Source organism: Stigmatopora argus, chromosome 6, assembly GCF_051989625.1.
Source record: "Stigmatopora argus isolate UIUO_Sarg chromosome 6, RoL_Sarg_1.0, whole genome shotgun sequence".
In the NCBI taxonomy this organism is placed as follows: domain Eukaryota; kingdom Metazoa; phylum Chordata; class Actinopteri; order Syngnathiformes; family Syngnathidae; genus Stigmatopora; species Stigmatopora argus.
The window spans coordinates 1,577,501-1,591,170 of NC_135392.1; the positions used below are offsets into that span (position 1 = coordinate 1,577,501).

At 42.5% G+C, this 13,670-nt stretch overlaps 4 protein-coding genes across 10 annotated transcripts in view; 2 read left to right on the forward strand and 2 right to left on the reverse strand.

Annotated features, from left to right (window-relative positions):
- LOC144075331 (N-terminal EF-hand calcium-binding protein 1-like) overlaps nt 1–1,400 on the reverse strand; it is a 25,716-nt gene extending 24,316 nt beyond the window's left edge. The window contains exons 1-2 of the mRNA XM_077602228.1: nt 969–1,400; nt 688–844 (exon numbers count right to left, since the gene is read on the reverse strand). The gene's annotated coding sequence lies outside the window, so the exon portion shown is untranslated. The remainder of the gene's footprint in view (nt 1–687; nt 845–968) is intronic.
- LOC144075332 (ranBP-type and C3HC4-type zinc finger-containing protein 1-like) overlaps nt 1–2,926 on the forward strand; it is a 4,846-nt gene extending 1,920 nt beyond the window's left edge. The window contains exons 5-7 of one of the 4 annotated variants that reach the window (XM_077602233.1): nt 669–805; nt 879–1,052; nt 1,983–2,925. In XM_077602233.1, coding sequence (XP_077458359.1) covers nt 669–805; nt 879–1,052; nt 1,983–2,114 — 443 coding nt within the window. In that variant the 3' untranslated portion in view covers nt 2,115–2,925. Of the gene's footprint in view, nt 1–668; nt 1,053–1,982 lie in introns of all 4 variants that reach the window. The other 3 variants (XM_077602232.1, XM_077602234.1, XM_077602231.1) reach the window with 3 other exon arrangements.
- tbc1d20 (TBC1 domain family, member 20) lies at nt 2,193–8,214 on the reverse strand. Of its 2 annotated transcripts, none has more exons than XM_077602225.1 (8): nt 7,798–8,214; nt 6,896–7,072; nt 6,751–6,831; nt 5,741–5,927; nt 4,934–5,035; nt 4,726–4,867; nt 3,611–3,789; nt 2,193–3,536 (listed from the first exon to the last, which is right to left on the reverse strand). In XM_077602225.1, the coding sequence occupies exons 1-8, from the start codon at nt 7,853–7,855 to the stop codon at nt 3,293–3,295; spliced, it is 1,170 nt and encodes a 389-aa protein (XP_077458351.1). In that variant the 5' UTR covers nt 7,856–8,214; the 3' UTR covers nt 2,193–3,292. The 2 variants fall into 2 exon arrangements, with proteins under 2 accessions (XP_077458351.1, XP_077458350.1); XM_077602224.1 differs by lacking the exon at nt 7,798–8,214 and adding an exon at nt 7,176–7,373.
- A 4,819-nt stretch (nt 8,215–13,033) lies between these two features.
- Nucleotides 13,034–13,670, forward strand: part of LOC144075333 (uncharacterized) — a 123,842-nt gene continuing 123,205 nt past the window's right edge. Inside the window, exons 1-2 of one of the 3 annotated variants that reach the window (XM_077602237.1) lie at nt 13,034–13,128; nt 13,213–13,304. The gene's annotated coding sequence lies outside the window, so the exon portion shown is untranslated. Of the gene's footprint in view, nt 13,129–13,161; nt 13,305–13,670 lie in introns of those variants that run through there. The other 2 variants (XM_077602238.1, XM_077602235.1) reach the window with 2 other exon arrangements.

Sequence of the window (13,670 nt, forward strand, 5' to 3'; positions counted from 1 at the left end):
AACCGGTCGCAGGGGACAAACTGGCGGCGCGTCAAAGTAAATTATGTGTTGGCTTTAATGTTTTAATATAAAATTCAAATTCGCCATTAAGATGAGAGAGAATAACTACTGTTCTTCCCAACGACAAAAAGGTCAACCAAAAAAATTCTAAATCATTTTTCATAGAAAAATGTAATATTTTCTCAGTTTATTTTTGAGGTAAAAAATAAGACAAAATTTAATTTTAAAAGAAAATCTAAAAATATTCGTCTTTAATTTTTTATTGTAAATGAAAAATTAAATTTATTTCCTTTTTAAATGAAAAACAAGTGGAAAAAATAAGTGAAATATTTCATATTTTTTATTGCTAGGAAAAAAAGGTCCCTCCCTCCTTTTAATCCCAAATATATTTTAGTATTTACTCTTTCCTCCTTTTATTTTTCAATGAAAATAAATAAAAAATAGAATACGCCTGGTTGAATTAAAACGGGATTAAAAGATAAAAAGTCATTGCAAAATTCAAAAAAATTGAGATTAAGAACCTCCCCCCAAAAAATTGCCAAATTTTATCGCCTACAAACAATTTAGCCACATTGCGAATGACACCGTAAATACCCGAATAAAAACGAGTGGGACAGCCACCCGTTTTAGGTAGAAAACTCACAGCCATGTCTACTCTGATCTCACAGATTCTCAAGAGTCGTTTACCGTAATTCCTGAAGAAAACGAAAGCAAGGAATTGTACTGTTCCAAAGTGTTGCCAACTCCTCCTCTTCTTCCTCCTCCTCCTCCACCTCCTCCTCTACATACTCTTCCCAGACGCCAGGTCAGCAATTCATCCGGTTCCCAACCGCTTCCACTGCGTCTAAAACGAAACACGGCATTGTGGTCTTTCTCAGTCTGGTTGGGTGTGCCTCAAGTGTACGTTCGACAACGCGCCGACCCGACCCGGGTGCGAGGTGTGCGGCAACGAGAGGCCGGAGTCTTACCGCGTCCCGCTGGCCTACAATCCCTTGGGGGAGGAGGCGGTCCGGATTCGGCGGGAGGAAGCGTCCACGTTACTTCTCATGAAGGTGAAGACGTCTATCAAATCCGCTTCTGTTCGGCGACGTGGATTTTGGTGGCCACGTAGATCAAGAGTAGAATGTAAAAAATATATATATACAGAAATACTTTGACGTATGAGAAATTTGAAAAACGGCAAAAATTCCCAGCATATTTTTGCTTGTGACCGGACGATTCGCCGAAAGACGTTTGGCCGACGGACAGTTCGCCGAACGGACGTTTCGCCGAAATGGGATTCGCCGAACAGACGTTTCGCCGAAACGGGATTCGCCGAACGGACGTTTCGCCGAAACGGGATTCGCCGAACGGACGTTTCGCCGAAACGGGATTCGCCGAACGGACGTTTCGCCGAAACGGGATTCGCCGAAACGGGATTCGCCGAACGGACGTTTCGCCGAAACGGGATTAGCCGAACGGACGTTTCGCCGAAACGGGATTCGCCGAACGGACGTTTCGCCGAAACGGGATTCGCCGAACGGACGTTTCGCCGAAACGGGATTCGCCGAACGGACGTTTCGCCGAAACGGGATTCGCCGAACGGACGTTTCGCCGAAACGGGATTCGCCGAACGGACGTTTCGCTGAAGCGCTCGCCCCGCCCCCGGATCGTGTGTGTACATGTTTTTCAACCTCGGCCCGCGGGCCATATACGGCCCGTTACAGATAACATTCATTTAGGAATAACAAGGGCATGTACTGCCCCCCGCTGGACATAATTCTAAATACAAGTACGTACTAAAATGTGCTGCCAATTTTTTCCATTTTTTATTTTATCCTTAAAAAATTTGATTTAGTTCATTAGCACGTTCCTTCAACTTCAACTCAAAGATGGATATGCTCCCAAATTAAAATGATAATAAGATCTTAGCTTTACCATTTTTTTCAATTTTGTTCATTTCTATTGATTTTTTTGACGTGTCCTATTTTTTTGTCTTTAAGTTTCTGCAAACGGACACCCAGGAAGACTGTCAAACGACCGAAAGCTCAACCTTACCGCCAATGATCCAAATATCGCCTTGGTCTCTTTTCTACAACCTTTCTCAGCATCCGGAAAAAAACCACGAAAACTAATCCAACAACCAGCTTCATCCAACTTCTTTAAGGACACCTAAAACCTGTACTTTCCGTAAAAAAAAAAACACTCAACGCGCCTCCTTTTACGTTTATTAGCATTCTCTTGTACAGTACAACTTGACACTAGAAGAATATATTTATGAAAACAAACCAAAAAAAAGGCTAGTGCAACATGAATAACGTTGGCAAACCCCCCCAAAAAATGCTGCATTTTCGGTCCAGTGTTTTTAAACGTTAACGTAAAACTGAAAACTATGTGGACGCGGGCTTGCAAGCTAAATCACGTATGGGCTAAGGCGACAAGAGCTAATGACTTCAATAAATTAAATCCTCCAAGTGTGTCGTGTCTGCCTCTAGTGGTAAAAACTAGGCGGCGTTATATAAATATCAAGAACAATATACAATTAGAAACGTCTTTGTTATGGTGATGCTACTAAGAGAATGTCGTACAACCTGTGATTACTTGGTCGAGTTTTTCCGCGGCTCTAAAACCGGTTTTCCTTTTTCCGACGGCTTGACTTGGTCACCACCACGTCTGAAGGAATGTGAAAAAAAAAATGGAGCTGTGAATAAGAGACGGGGGTGACACGTTACTTGTCGTTACTTACGACAAACTGGTGGAAAGGATTGAAATAATCCTTCATTTTTGGTCTTTGTCCTAATATCAAAAACCTCCTAAATGGAAATAATGTGTCTAAGTGGCAGAAAAGGCCATCATCTTAAGTTTTAACTCAATGAGTAGACTAAGAAATTGTTAGTTCTGGTGTACGGTAATCCCCCAGATTTTGAATTTGGGTTTAACCGCTATCATGAAACGTTTAAATATAGCTGTGTTCTTTGTGCTTTTTTTGGAAACACCTTAAAATGCCACAAAATGGCGGAAAACACTGCCGAGATGTGAAAAGAGAAGCTCGCAGCCTTCCCAGTTCAAATGGATTGGACGTTTGTCGCCTCCAATGGCAGTGAATGAGTCTTTTTTTATGTTCAGTAAGAAAAGAAAAGTCGCTAAGTGAGTCGAGGACTTGAATTTTGAAAAATCGTAACTTGGCGCTATCTTGTGGAATGAAAAGGCAACTACAACGTTGAAATGCCTCAGCAAGCGGGGGAAGATTACCGTAACTATCTTTGTGATGGGGTGTTAAGAGGAAAAAAGGTAACTGACTGGTCCTGGTGTCTCACGGAAAGAGGTCCAGCTTGGGGGCCCACTCCAGGGCGGTGTTGACCACAGCCAGGGCCGCCGCCCCCAGAGCCACCGTCAGGCCCATCACCGCCAAGCGTATGAAGCGCCGCGTCACGGAGGGCCGGGCCACCGCCGAGCGTTCGGGCGCTTCCTGCTGCTTCCGACGGCGACGGAGCACCGAGTCGGGTCGCTGTTGCGTCGAGGCCAAGTCGAAATCCTTGAAGGTGGTGGTGGCCATGCTTTTGGAAGGGGAGGGGTTCGGCGAGGGATTAATTAAGCTCGCCGCTGTGGTTATTTAACGGCGGCGGCGTACCCATCGTGCCAGGCGGCCTCTCTGGCCAGCTCGGACGGGGGGAACTGGACGAACAGGTCCCCCGCTCGGCTGATGAGGGTCTCGTAGGGCAGATCCTGAGGGATCTGGGACAGCAGGTGATGGACCATCGCCATGTCGCACTCGCACTCCAGAACCTCTTCTTCTCGGTGGAGGACGATCTGCGGCACAGTTTTGATACAAAGTGGGTATTTAGTCGTTATGTTTACCACTCAAAGTGCGAAAATGACTGAATCAAGGGTACGGCTTATATGCGCAGAAGATTTAGTGTTGGTATACTTTTACACCAGTAGAGGTGCGTGTGGCAAAAAATCAGAGGGGAGGTTTCATTTCCGTGTTGGCTTGGATTTAGCTTTGTCATTTTCGCATCTGGAAGGATGTGTTTATTGAAAAATATAAGAAAAATGGATGTGAAGTTTGCCTATTCGGTCATTGACAGCTTTTTGGTAGGAACGGCAAAAATTTTCATTTTTAAAATTTTTGCATTTAACCGCATAAAGAGAACGAGTGGCCTTGAGAGGAATGGCAATTTACTTAAAAGTAGCGTTGCGCCGGTTTCTTTTTCTAGCAAATTACTTCAAACTAGTTTTAAAACTATAACATTTTCTTGCATATAAGCCGTATTTGTAACAAAAAAATGGGTATGGCTTATATGCGCACAAGATGTACAGCGTTGCTATACTCTTTTTCACCAGTAGATGTTGGCAAATTAAAATTTACCATTTGTTGGTTATTTTCTGTTTTGCAGTAAGAAAACAACCATTACTGGATGGATTAATTCCTTATGATATTGACCCAAATAATGTGCTTTTGATGTATACAGTATCTCATGCTATGATTTTTCTTAAGATTGTCCCTTCAATGTAACAGATTTTTACTCCCTATTAAAACCACGAATGTGGAGGTGAAAATTGGGAATGGGAGGGCGTCTTATACGAAAGAAATTGTAAAAAAATCAACAATTTTAAGGGTATTTTAAGGGTGACGCTTATACGTGGGTGCGGCTAATATGCGAGAAAATAATGTCATCGAGATTCTTTCCGCTCGAGCTCTTTAACCGGCAAGTTCCAGTTCAGTCCACGAGGGACACCACTCACCACGGCAGCGAAGTAAATGGGCATGAGCGGGTGGCAAGCCAGGAAGAAGTCGTACAACCGTACCACGTGGCGGAAGTCTGACAGGACGTGACCGAACCAGGTGATGAGCCAGCTGAGGGCAAAAACCGTGCCCACCTCGGCCCTGGAAACCAAAACATTTGTTCAGCGGGGAGCCCTGGATGGGAGTGACATTCAAACGTTCCCTTACTGTTGCATGAAATCATGCACTTCGGGGTTAACCCTCTCGATGATGGGCATCAGGTAGTTGAGGATATGTTTGGTGTTGTCCATGGTGGGGTCCATGAAGTCCCTGGACACAAAGACACAAAGCAGGGGTACAGAATTAATTTTGTTTAGCGTTTTATCTGTATATTTTTCCTCATTTTTTAAATAAATGACCGTATCGGCCGCATTGTCTGGCGTTATGGCGTTTTGTGCACGTCAAGTGTAATTTATGCGCATATAAGCCGTACCCTCGATTCAGTCATCATTTTTTTTGCAACAAATACGGCGTGTATGCAAGAAAATACGGTATATTTTGTGGAATATCAGAGGTTTCATTTAGATAAATAAATAATTAAACGGCAGGTGGCCCTGTGCATGAGTGGTTAGCGCGTTGGCCTCAGTCTAATTTGTGCGCATATAAGCCGTACCTTCGATTCAGTCATTTTTTTATTGTGACATACACACACACACAGATACATACATACATTCAGGTTGTCCCCCGCCTCTTGCCCGAAGTCAGCTGGGATAGGCTCCAGCACCCCCCGCACCTCTAGTGAGGATAAAGCGGTTCAGAAAATGACATGAGATATGAGATAATTAAATGGCTTCACGATGGCTTGGTAAAATGGGGTAATTGAAAAACAATTTAACAAAAAAAAATACAAGTGATTGGCAATATATACAAGATTTTAATATCAATGATTATTTTCTTTTTTCTCACACATCTAATTAGTTAGTACCCAAACTCCAATCAGACATCTCAAGTAAGTTGCACTTAACGGCGGCGTACCTGAGGTGATGGGTGGAGAGTTTTTCCACGAGGGCCGTGGCCAAGCGCTCGCCCAAGACCAGGAGAAAGGTCACCACGATGTCGTGATAGCCTTGGTAGTAGTGCAACTGAGGATTCCGCTTCAGCACGCGGAGAATGATGTCTATGAGTTCCTCCTGGAGGCCCTCACGCTGCTCGTCCGGCATACCTGGACCGAAGCAGAAGCACAATCCGGTAAACTGACTCAAGTCGATAAATATAAGAAAGTAGAGCAGCCGCTAAGAAGCCGATCCTGATGTTTTGATCCAAACCTTAAACTAAAGTGACAAATGAGCTGTGGCCAATGAGTAAGGTTGTTCTTGGCCAGTAAAATATGCCAGTGTTAGACGGTTAGCGTGCTGGGTAGCTGCACTAACCAATGGCACGGGTACCAAAACGCCAGGTCTTAGAAATGTAAAATAGATGAAAATGTTGTGGTGCTTCAATCTCCATTATGAATTTGTACAGTACAATTTCAAGTTTTATGGACTGTAGACCAACTTTCAAATTGGTATACCACAATAAAACCAATAAAAACCCATCAACCGTATTTGTCACAAAAAAAAAATAATGACTGAATCGAGGGTACGGCTTATATGCGCACAAATTAGACTTGACATGCTCGAAACGCCATAACGCAAGACAATGCGGCCGATACGGTCATTTATTTCAAAATAGAGAAAAAGTAAACAGATAAAATCGCTTAACAAAATTGGTTTTGATGTCTATGGATGAAATTCAAGGGAAAAACATATCTTGCATCATTGTGCCTGCCATTGGTCGCTCAGGGCGGGGCCATCTTACCTGGGGATGACAAACTAGACCGCTACGGACACACTTCCTGGTTGTACTGCTCACCTAACATCCTTTTTGAATTCATTCAGGCAATGCAACAGAAATGATTCTTTTGGTATAATTGAAATTGTTATGAATCTGTGCGAGTCTTGATCATTTTTTAATACAGGATTCTATCATTTCATTGGTTCACTCACCTGGAGGGAACCTTCGTAGCGAGCGCTGGACGTCCAATAGCACCTGGTTGTAGTCCTTGTTGTTGTCCCGTTCTACTATCTCTGCATGGAGACAATTTCTCGTCATGTATGCGTACTCTTTTGGTTTTGATGGCGTGCACGTTACCTGGCTCCTGCTCCAAAATGTTGGGCGGGACGTTGAGGAGGCGTGGCCACACCTGGCAGCGTATCTCGTCCGTAAGCAGGCCGCCTTCGCTAATGGCCATCCTCCTGAGGGCCGCCACGTCCGCTGGACTCGCCTGCAGGGCCTGTGCGATGTCGGCCATCTTCCTCTGCCGCCTCTCTGATAAAACACGGTACACGTTTTTACACCGGCGTCGCCGTTTTTGTTTCGGAAAGATGCTTTTGGCTTAAGACTGCCATCTGAGGTCAAGATAAGAGCATGCCTGGTAGATTCTCCTTCTGTGTTTTGGGGTCGGTTCGGTGTCGCAGGCGCATGAGGATGACAGCAAAGATGAGGAACATGACAAAGGGTATGAAGAAAAAATTCCAAGCCTCAGTCAAGGCTTTAAGTATACACCCAACTTCTTTTTTCCAACACGGGAAAAGAATCATTGCTGATATTTAGGGACCCAACCAACCTAAAAGTACTATAATGATGGAATGAATTCGAAATCCCCTTTTCGGCGAAAAGGAATTGTGGAAAATATATTCTGTAACTGCACTTAATTTAGCTCGTTCTTAAATTAATTCTATGAATTTAGATTCACCAGGCATACTTGTGCAATTAATCTTGTACACTCCCAAAAAGAGGGGGATTTGATAGCTTTTCATTATGTGCACAAAATGCTAATATACCAGAGTTCGTAGCAGCGCACGAAGATGACGTCACGTGCGATGTCACGGAACTTAGTTTTGACGTAAACATAAAAAACAGCGCATATTAGCTTGGACGTGCGCGTTTAGAAGTAAGGTAATTGATTTATAAAACAAGCTGATTATTATCGAAAAGTATACAAAACCACAACACCGTTAATAAATAGACTCAGCTAATTTTTGCTAACTTACCGTCACTCTGGTTTCCATTTACAAGTGAGGAGGCGGTGGCAATTCTGGAAGTCTTCATGTTTCCTCTTATTGTTAAATGTAGAGTTTTTTTTCAGACAGGCATGCTTTTCCTGAGACCTTGTGCAAGACTTAATCTTTCGGGGATGCCATCTGCTCCGTTAGCACCGAAGCCTATTAGGCTAGCTCGGCCCGCACCCACCCGGTTTGTCGTCGTGAGTCCGCGGCTACACCACGTTACGCGTCCGCGTTTTCTCACGCAGCTCCTCCGACATTAACATTTCCCTCAACTCGGCCATCATTAGTCGGGCTGCTGGATGATAGTTGTCGTGATGAAACCAGTGACGTTACATGTTTGTTTTGACGGCCAGGAAGAGCGGTAGCGGAATGATACGTCACAGCCGAAGGCAGCTTTCACGCATGCGCAACCAAAAAGGCGGGATTTGAAAACAAAAAACTTTATTCAAAACATTTGGCATCTTTGAACATTGCATTTGGTTAAAATACAAACTAATATATGGAATCACAAGAATACCAAAATTAGAATAATTATATGAATAAATGCATAGAAAGAGAACTAAATGAGTAACCAAAGGAAAATTTAAAAGTGTATTTTCTTTGTTGTGGTTATTTGCGCACTTCCCTACTTATTTATGTTGTTTACTACTTATTATGTTTACTACTTATTTATTTATTACTTTCTTTTTGATTATTATTGCTTTTCAATGACAACAATTCAAATTCAAATCAATAAATAATAAATAATAATAATTTAAAAAAGTAATAAATAAATAAGTAGTAAACATAATAAGTAGTCAACAACATAAATAAGTAGGGAAGTGCACAAAAAAACACGATAAAAACAAACGAACTGAGAAATAATCAATAAATCAGGATAATAAATAAATAATCAATATAAATATTCATGTGACCCTCATCATTTGCCTGCGTGTTGAAATTTTTGGGGTGTGTTAATACAGGACCCGTGGATGCAGTATACCACAAATCCAGTTTAATGATGGAGTGCTTGGGTTTTTTTTCCCAGCAGCGACCAGCAGATGGAAACAAAGGACTTGAGTGAGAATGAAAGTGAGCGACTGACTGAACACGCTCCAAATAAAATCCGTCCAATGTCACTAACCAGACGTTTTTTCAAGATATTTTCTCGATTTATTGCTACACGTCCAAAAAGTTCCTCGGTAGACACAAAACACCGTATTTCCTGGTGTATCAGGGGTATTATATTTCAGAGTTTGGCTGAAATGTGGAAACCGAAGGTTTTTTTAAGGCTATATCTATCTGGAACACTCATGTTAAAAGATTCCCTATTTAGCCTGTTGTTCTCTATTTTACAATAGTTAGCATATGTTTCTGATCAAATCAAAAATTGCCCTCCCACGCTCACACTACAGTTTTTCCCCCCAGAAAAAAACGCGATGTAGTGAAGCCGCGATATTTGAGGGATTACTGTACTTGCAAGCAAATGTATTTAAAAAAAATGAAATTAAAAACCCTGACATATCCCCAGGCTGCTTCTCCAGAAATGACTTTTTGTATCTTAAAGTGACTTTTTTCTCAATCAATGTACTTTATAGCCAAACAAAATAAACAATGCTATCGTAATAATGGCGTCTCCTTTTCGGCTGCCCACCAAAGCCTCAAAAAATGGGTTATTTGCGGCAGTTTCGGGGGCAGCGCAATTTGACAAGTGTTCAAATTGGGCCAATTTTAAACGGGGTTGTCACTGACTTCGGTATTTATGGCCTTTAAGCGGGAGACAGTTGCACGGGAGAACCTCCGTGGAAAAAGGGCAATTTCCTATGAGCTGGACGCTCTCGTCCATCATGTCGGATAGTTTTAACGCCGTTATTGCTCCAGTTGCAGCTAGCGCAGGGCAACAGTTTATTTGAAAGAAGTGTTTCCACGTGGCAGCGTGGTGGTTTAGTGGTTGGCATGTGGGCCTGTGGGCCTCGCAGGTCCGGGTTCGTGGGTTCGACCCCAGGCCGGTCCTCACTGTGCGGAATTTGCATGTAATCCCAGGGCTTGTGTACCGTATTTTCACGACTATACGGCGCATCATATTTTTAGCCGCAGTGTCAGTAACGAGTGCTATTTCTGTATTTGACACACACAAAGGACGCACCGTCTTTATAGACGCAGCCAGGCATGGCAAAACATACACCAGCTTAAACATACAGACACACGCTCTCCTTGGCCCTGGGATTGGCTGGCCACGGATTTAGGGGGAACCACGCCTGGTGCTGAAGTCAGCTGGGATAGGCTCCAGCACCCCTCGCGACCCTTGGTAGGATAAGAAAATGAATAGTAATTGTTTCAACATGGTGGTGAGAGGCTAATTGCTAATTTGGTGACCTGGCTGGATTTTTTTTTTTTTAATTTGGGGGGAAATGTAATTTTTTATTTTTTTATTTTTAAATTAAATGGCTCAGAAGCTCGATCATGTAAACAAGCTCTCGTTTATTATTTAAAGGCCAAATATGCTTCCTTTGATTTGAATATTTTCGGTGTTCAATATATGCCATGTGATCTGCGGTTTCATTTCATAATTCATGAATTAGACATTTTCACTGATGACACTGCTTCATGTTTTATTTACATTTGGCAGTTTTTTTTTGTCAATTAAAGTTTCATGCTACCATATTAAAGGTCTAAACCTGGTCGTGTTTTTGTTCCCCATTTTATTTAGTTATTCCGGGCAAAAAGGGGGAATTGGGGAATGCCCACTTATCTGGTTGTGACATCACAACCAGAATTGGTGCTTTTTCCCCCAGGATTTTTGCCGACAATGTAATAGAAAGCCTATTGGTAGCGTGCTGATGAGTGGTTAGCGCGTCGGCCTCACTGCCCTGGGGTCCTGGGTTCGAATCCAGGTCCTTTATGGACTTTGCATGTCCGCCCCGGGGCTTTGTGGGTTTTCTCCGGGTACTCCAGTTTCCTCCCTCATCCCAAAAACATGCATGCTAGGCTAAGTGGATGCTAAATAGCCCTTAGGTATGATTGGGATTGGTTGTTTGTCTCCTTGTGGCCTGCGATTGGCTGGCCGGATGTCAGCTGGGATAGGCTCTAGCACCCCCGCCACCCTTGTGAGGATTAAATGGCTCGGAAAATGAACGAATATATCACTGTCAAAGTGTTATCAAACCATGAAATAATACCAAAACATGAACTTCAAACTATCTTGCTTTATTTAATAACATTTAACTTTATAACAGGCAAAACACCAGCATAGTAGAAAATAATATTTCCAAATGGAGTGAAAACATCTTAAGCTTTTGACCCAACTCCAAATTGAAAATGACCAGTCATCTACAACATGTCTTTTGTTATAAAAATGTTTTCCACCAGTAACGCAAGCAGAGGACAGGTCGAGGAAACGCCGTGATATCGCCGGCGCCACGCGCAAGGACGGTTGATATTTTAAAAGACAGCGGGCGGCCAGACAGACAAAGGCAGTCGGCGTGAGGTTGACTAAAACGTGCAAGCACAAGTGCGAGGGAGGCCTTTGACAGCGTGGGAAATCAAAAGCCACGGTCGGATCAGGCGAGGAATCCAACACGGAATTCCTTACGGTAAAGAAAGGTCATTTCATGGAAGGTTCTGCAAAGTCTTTTTTTTTAATCTAAAAACGTCCTCCTGCAAGTCCACCTCCGTCTTTATCTAATCTTGGAGGATGCATTCATAAGTGAAATTGAGAGCTCCAAAGTCTATAAAGATGTTTTTTTTTCTTCCAAAAACATGTATGCTAGGCTAATTGTATGCTAATTAGCCTCTAGAAATGAGCGTGAATGGTGGTTTGTCTACTTGTGCCCACTGATTCAGTGTGTCAAGGGTCGCGGGGGAGCTGGATTCTATCCCAGCTGACTTCGGGACGGAGTTGGGGTACACCCTGAATCAGCAGGCAGCCAATCACGGGACGCAAGGAGACGGAATAGCATTCACGCTCATATTTAGCTTCCAATCAACCTAGCATGCATGTTTTTGGAATATGGGAGGAAAGCGGAGCACCCGGAGAAAACCCACGCAAACCCGGGGAGAACATGCAAACCTGGATTTGAACTCGTGACCCCTGAACTGCGAGGCCGACGCACTAACCACTCATCCACCGTGCTGCGATATAACAGATCTTTCAACAAAATGTTTACGCGGCTTTACCGCGGCGGTCCGCAGAGCCCCACCCGCGTCATCTTATTTTTTTCAGCGCGAGACCCCGAACTCATTTGAATTAACGCGTGTCAAATATTTTTTCGCTTCCGCGAACACCTGCGAGTAGATTAGCGTCTGACATTAAGTTGTTTTTCTGCAGAGGGCCGCCAAGCGCTGCTGCTGCTACATAATTCTGGATTTAACAGCACCTAACCCCCGTTTTTTGGAAAACAGTTTTTTTAATACGACACCATATGCGTTTTTATGCATAATAGGCAAGCCAGCTTTTGCTCACCGTGAAATAGTGCCAGCAAAAAGGGAAATAACACAGCAGGCTAATCCATTTTACTCTCCCCTTGCCTGACTGATGTGACAAAGGTGGTTTATCCCTATTAACATCCATGTATGATTATTATAAATATGGAGAGCGGTATCCTTCCATCAAACAGAGACCAAATGGACAGTGGCAGCCGTGAAAACAAACAATGTTCAACCGAGCCAAAAGCCGTGTGTGTTAGTAACGGCTAACGTTGTGTCCATGTTTGCGGGCAGGTCTGTTTATTTTATTTGGGTTTGGCAAAACTCATAGCTGGGACCAAAATTGCTAACATAAAAGTTAAATGGAAATTTATCTGGCTGCCTGTATTTAGTAACAAGCTAGCTAGTCATTAGCAGATTCAACGAGTGGTTAATGGTACTATTTACTAATGTTAGTGTTAACGTAGCACTCGCTGTTAGCATATACGTAGCATAGGATTAGCATCTATCATAACAGAACAGTTCCGATTCAAGGTACTCATAATACTGCTAATTTAAATTAGTTACGTCTTGTTCACAATGTTTAAAAAAAATACAACAATATTTATTTACATGTATGTGTTTGTTAGAATTTTATTTGTATTACATTAAATTTGTAGGTAAAAATGTTAAGTTTTATTTGTATTCATTCATTTTCTGAACTGAATATCTATTTTTTATTTTCTTATTTTTTTAATGTCACTTTTATTTTCATTGTTTTTCATTCATACTACGTATAGGGATATTTATTCATTTTGTGACCACAGGGAGCGCTGTTGTTGTAGAGTTGCGCTCGCATTGGAAAAAAACAAGCGAAGAAGAAAAGTTCGAGGCTGGGCAAGCGAGGAAGAGAGAGAGAGCGAGAGAATGCAGGTGTGTTGATTAATTAAAGACAAACTTTCCAAGATCGAGTTATTTGACGATTTTCCGTGTTTTGTCTGAATATCGCCCTAGCAGAGTGTGAAAATAACCAACTAACCAAGAAAGAAGCTGATCCGCTCCTTACATCGGTTCGATGTTGAGCATACCGTTACATCGCCAACAAAAGGGTAACAATTAGTGAATGCATGAATGTATTTTTAAATGTGATCTGCTTGACTTGGTCCTCCGTAAATGCGCAGGCTTCGTTAAAATGACCGTCATAATCCCAGGATAAGTGATTTCCACAAAATATGCCGTCTTTATGTGCTAATCTGATGTAAATTAAAGTACAGTAATCCCTCGAATATCGCGGTTAATGTGGACCAGACATGGCAGCAATAATCGAAAAACCACGAAGTAGTCTCACCCCTATTAAGTCAAAACTTCAGTACTGAGTCCTATTAGCAATACTGGGTATTTGGATTAAGTTTTCCATGCATCCAATGCTTTTTTTATGAAAAAAAAAATGCAAATTTGTAGGGTTTAAAGGAACA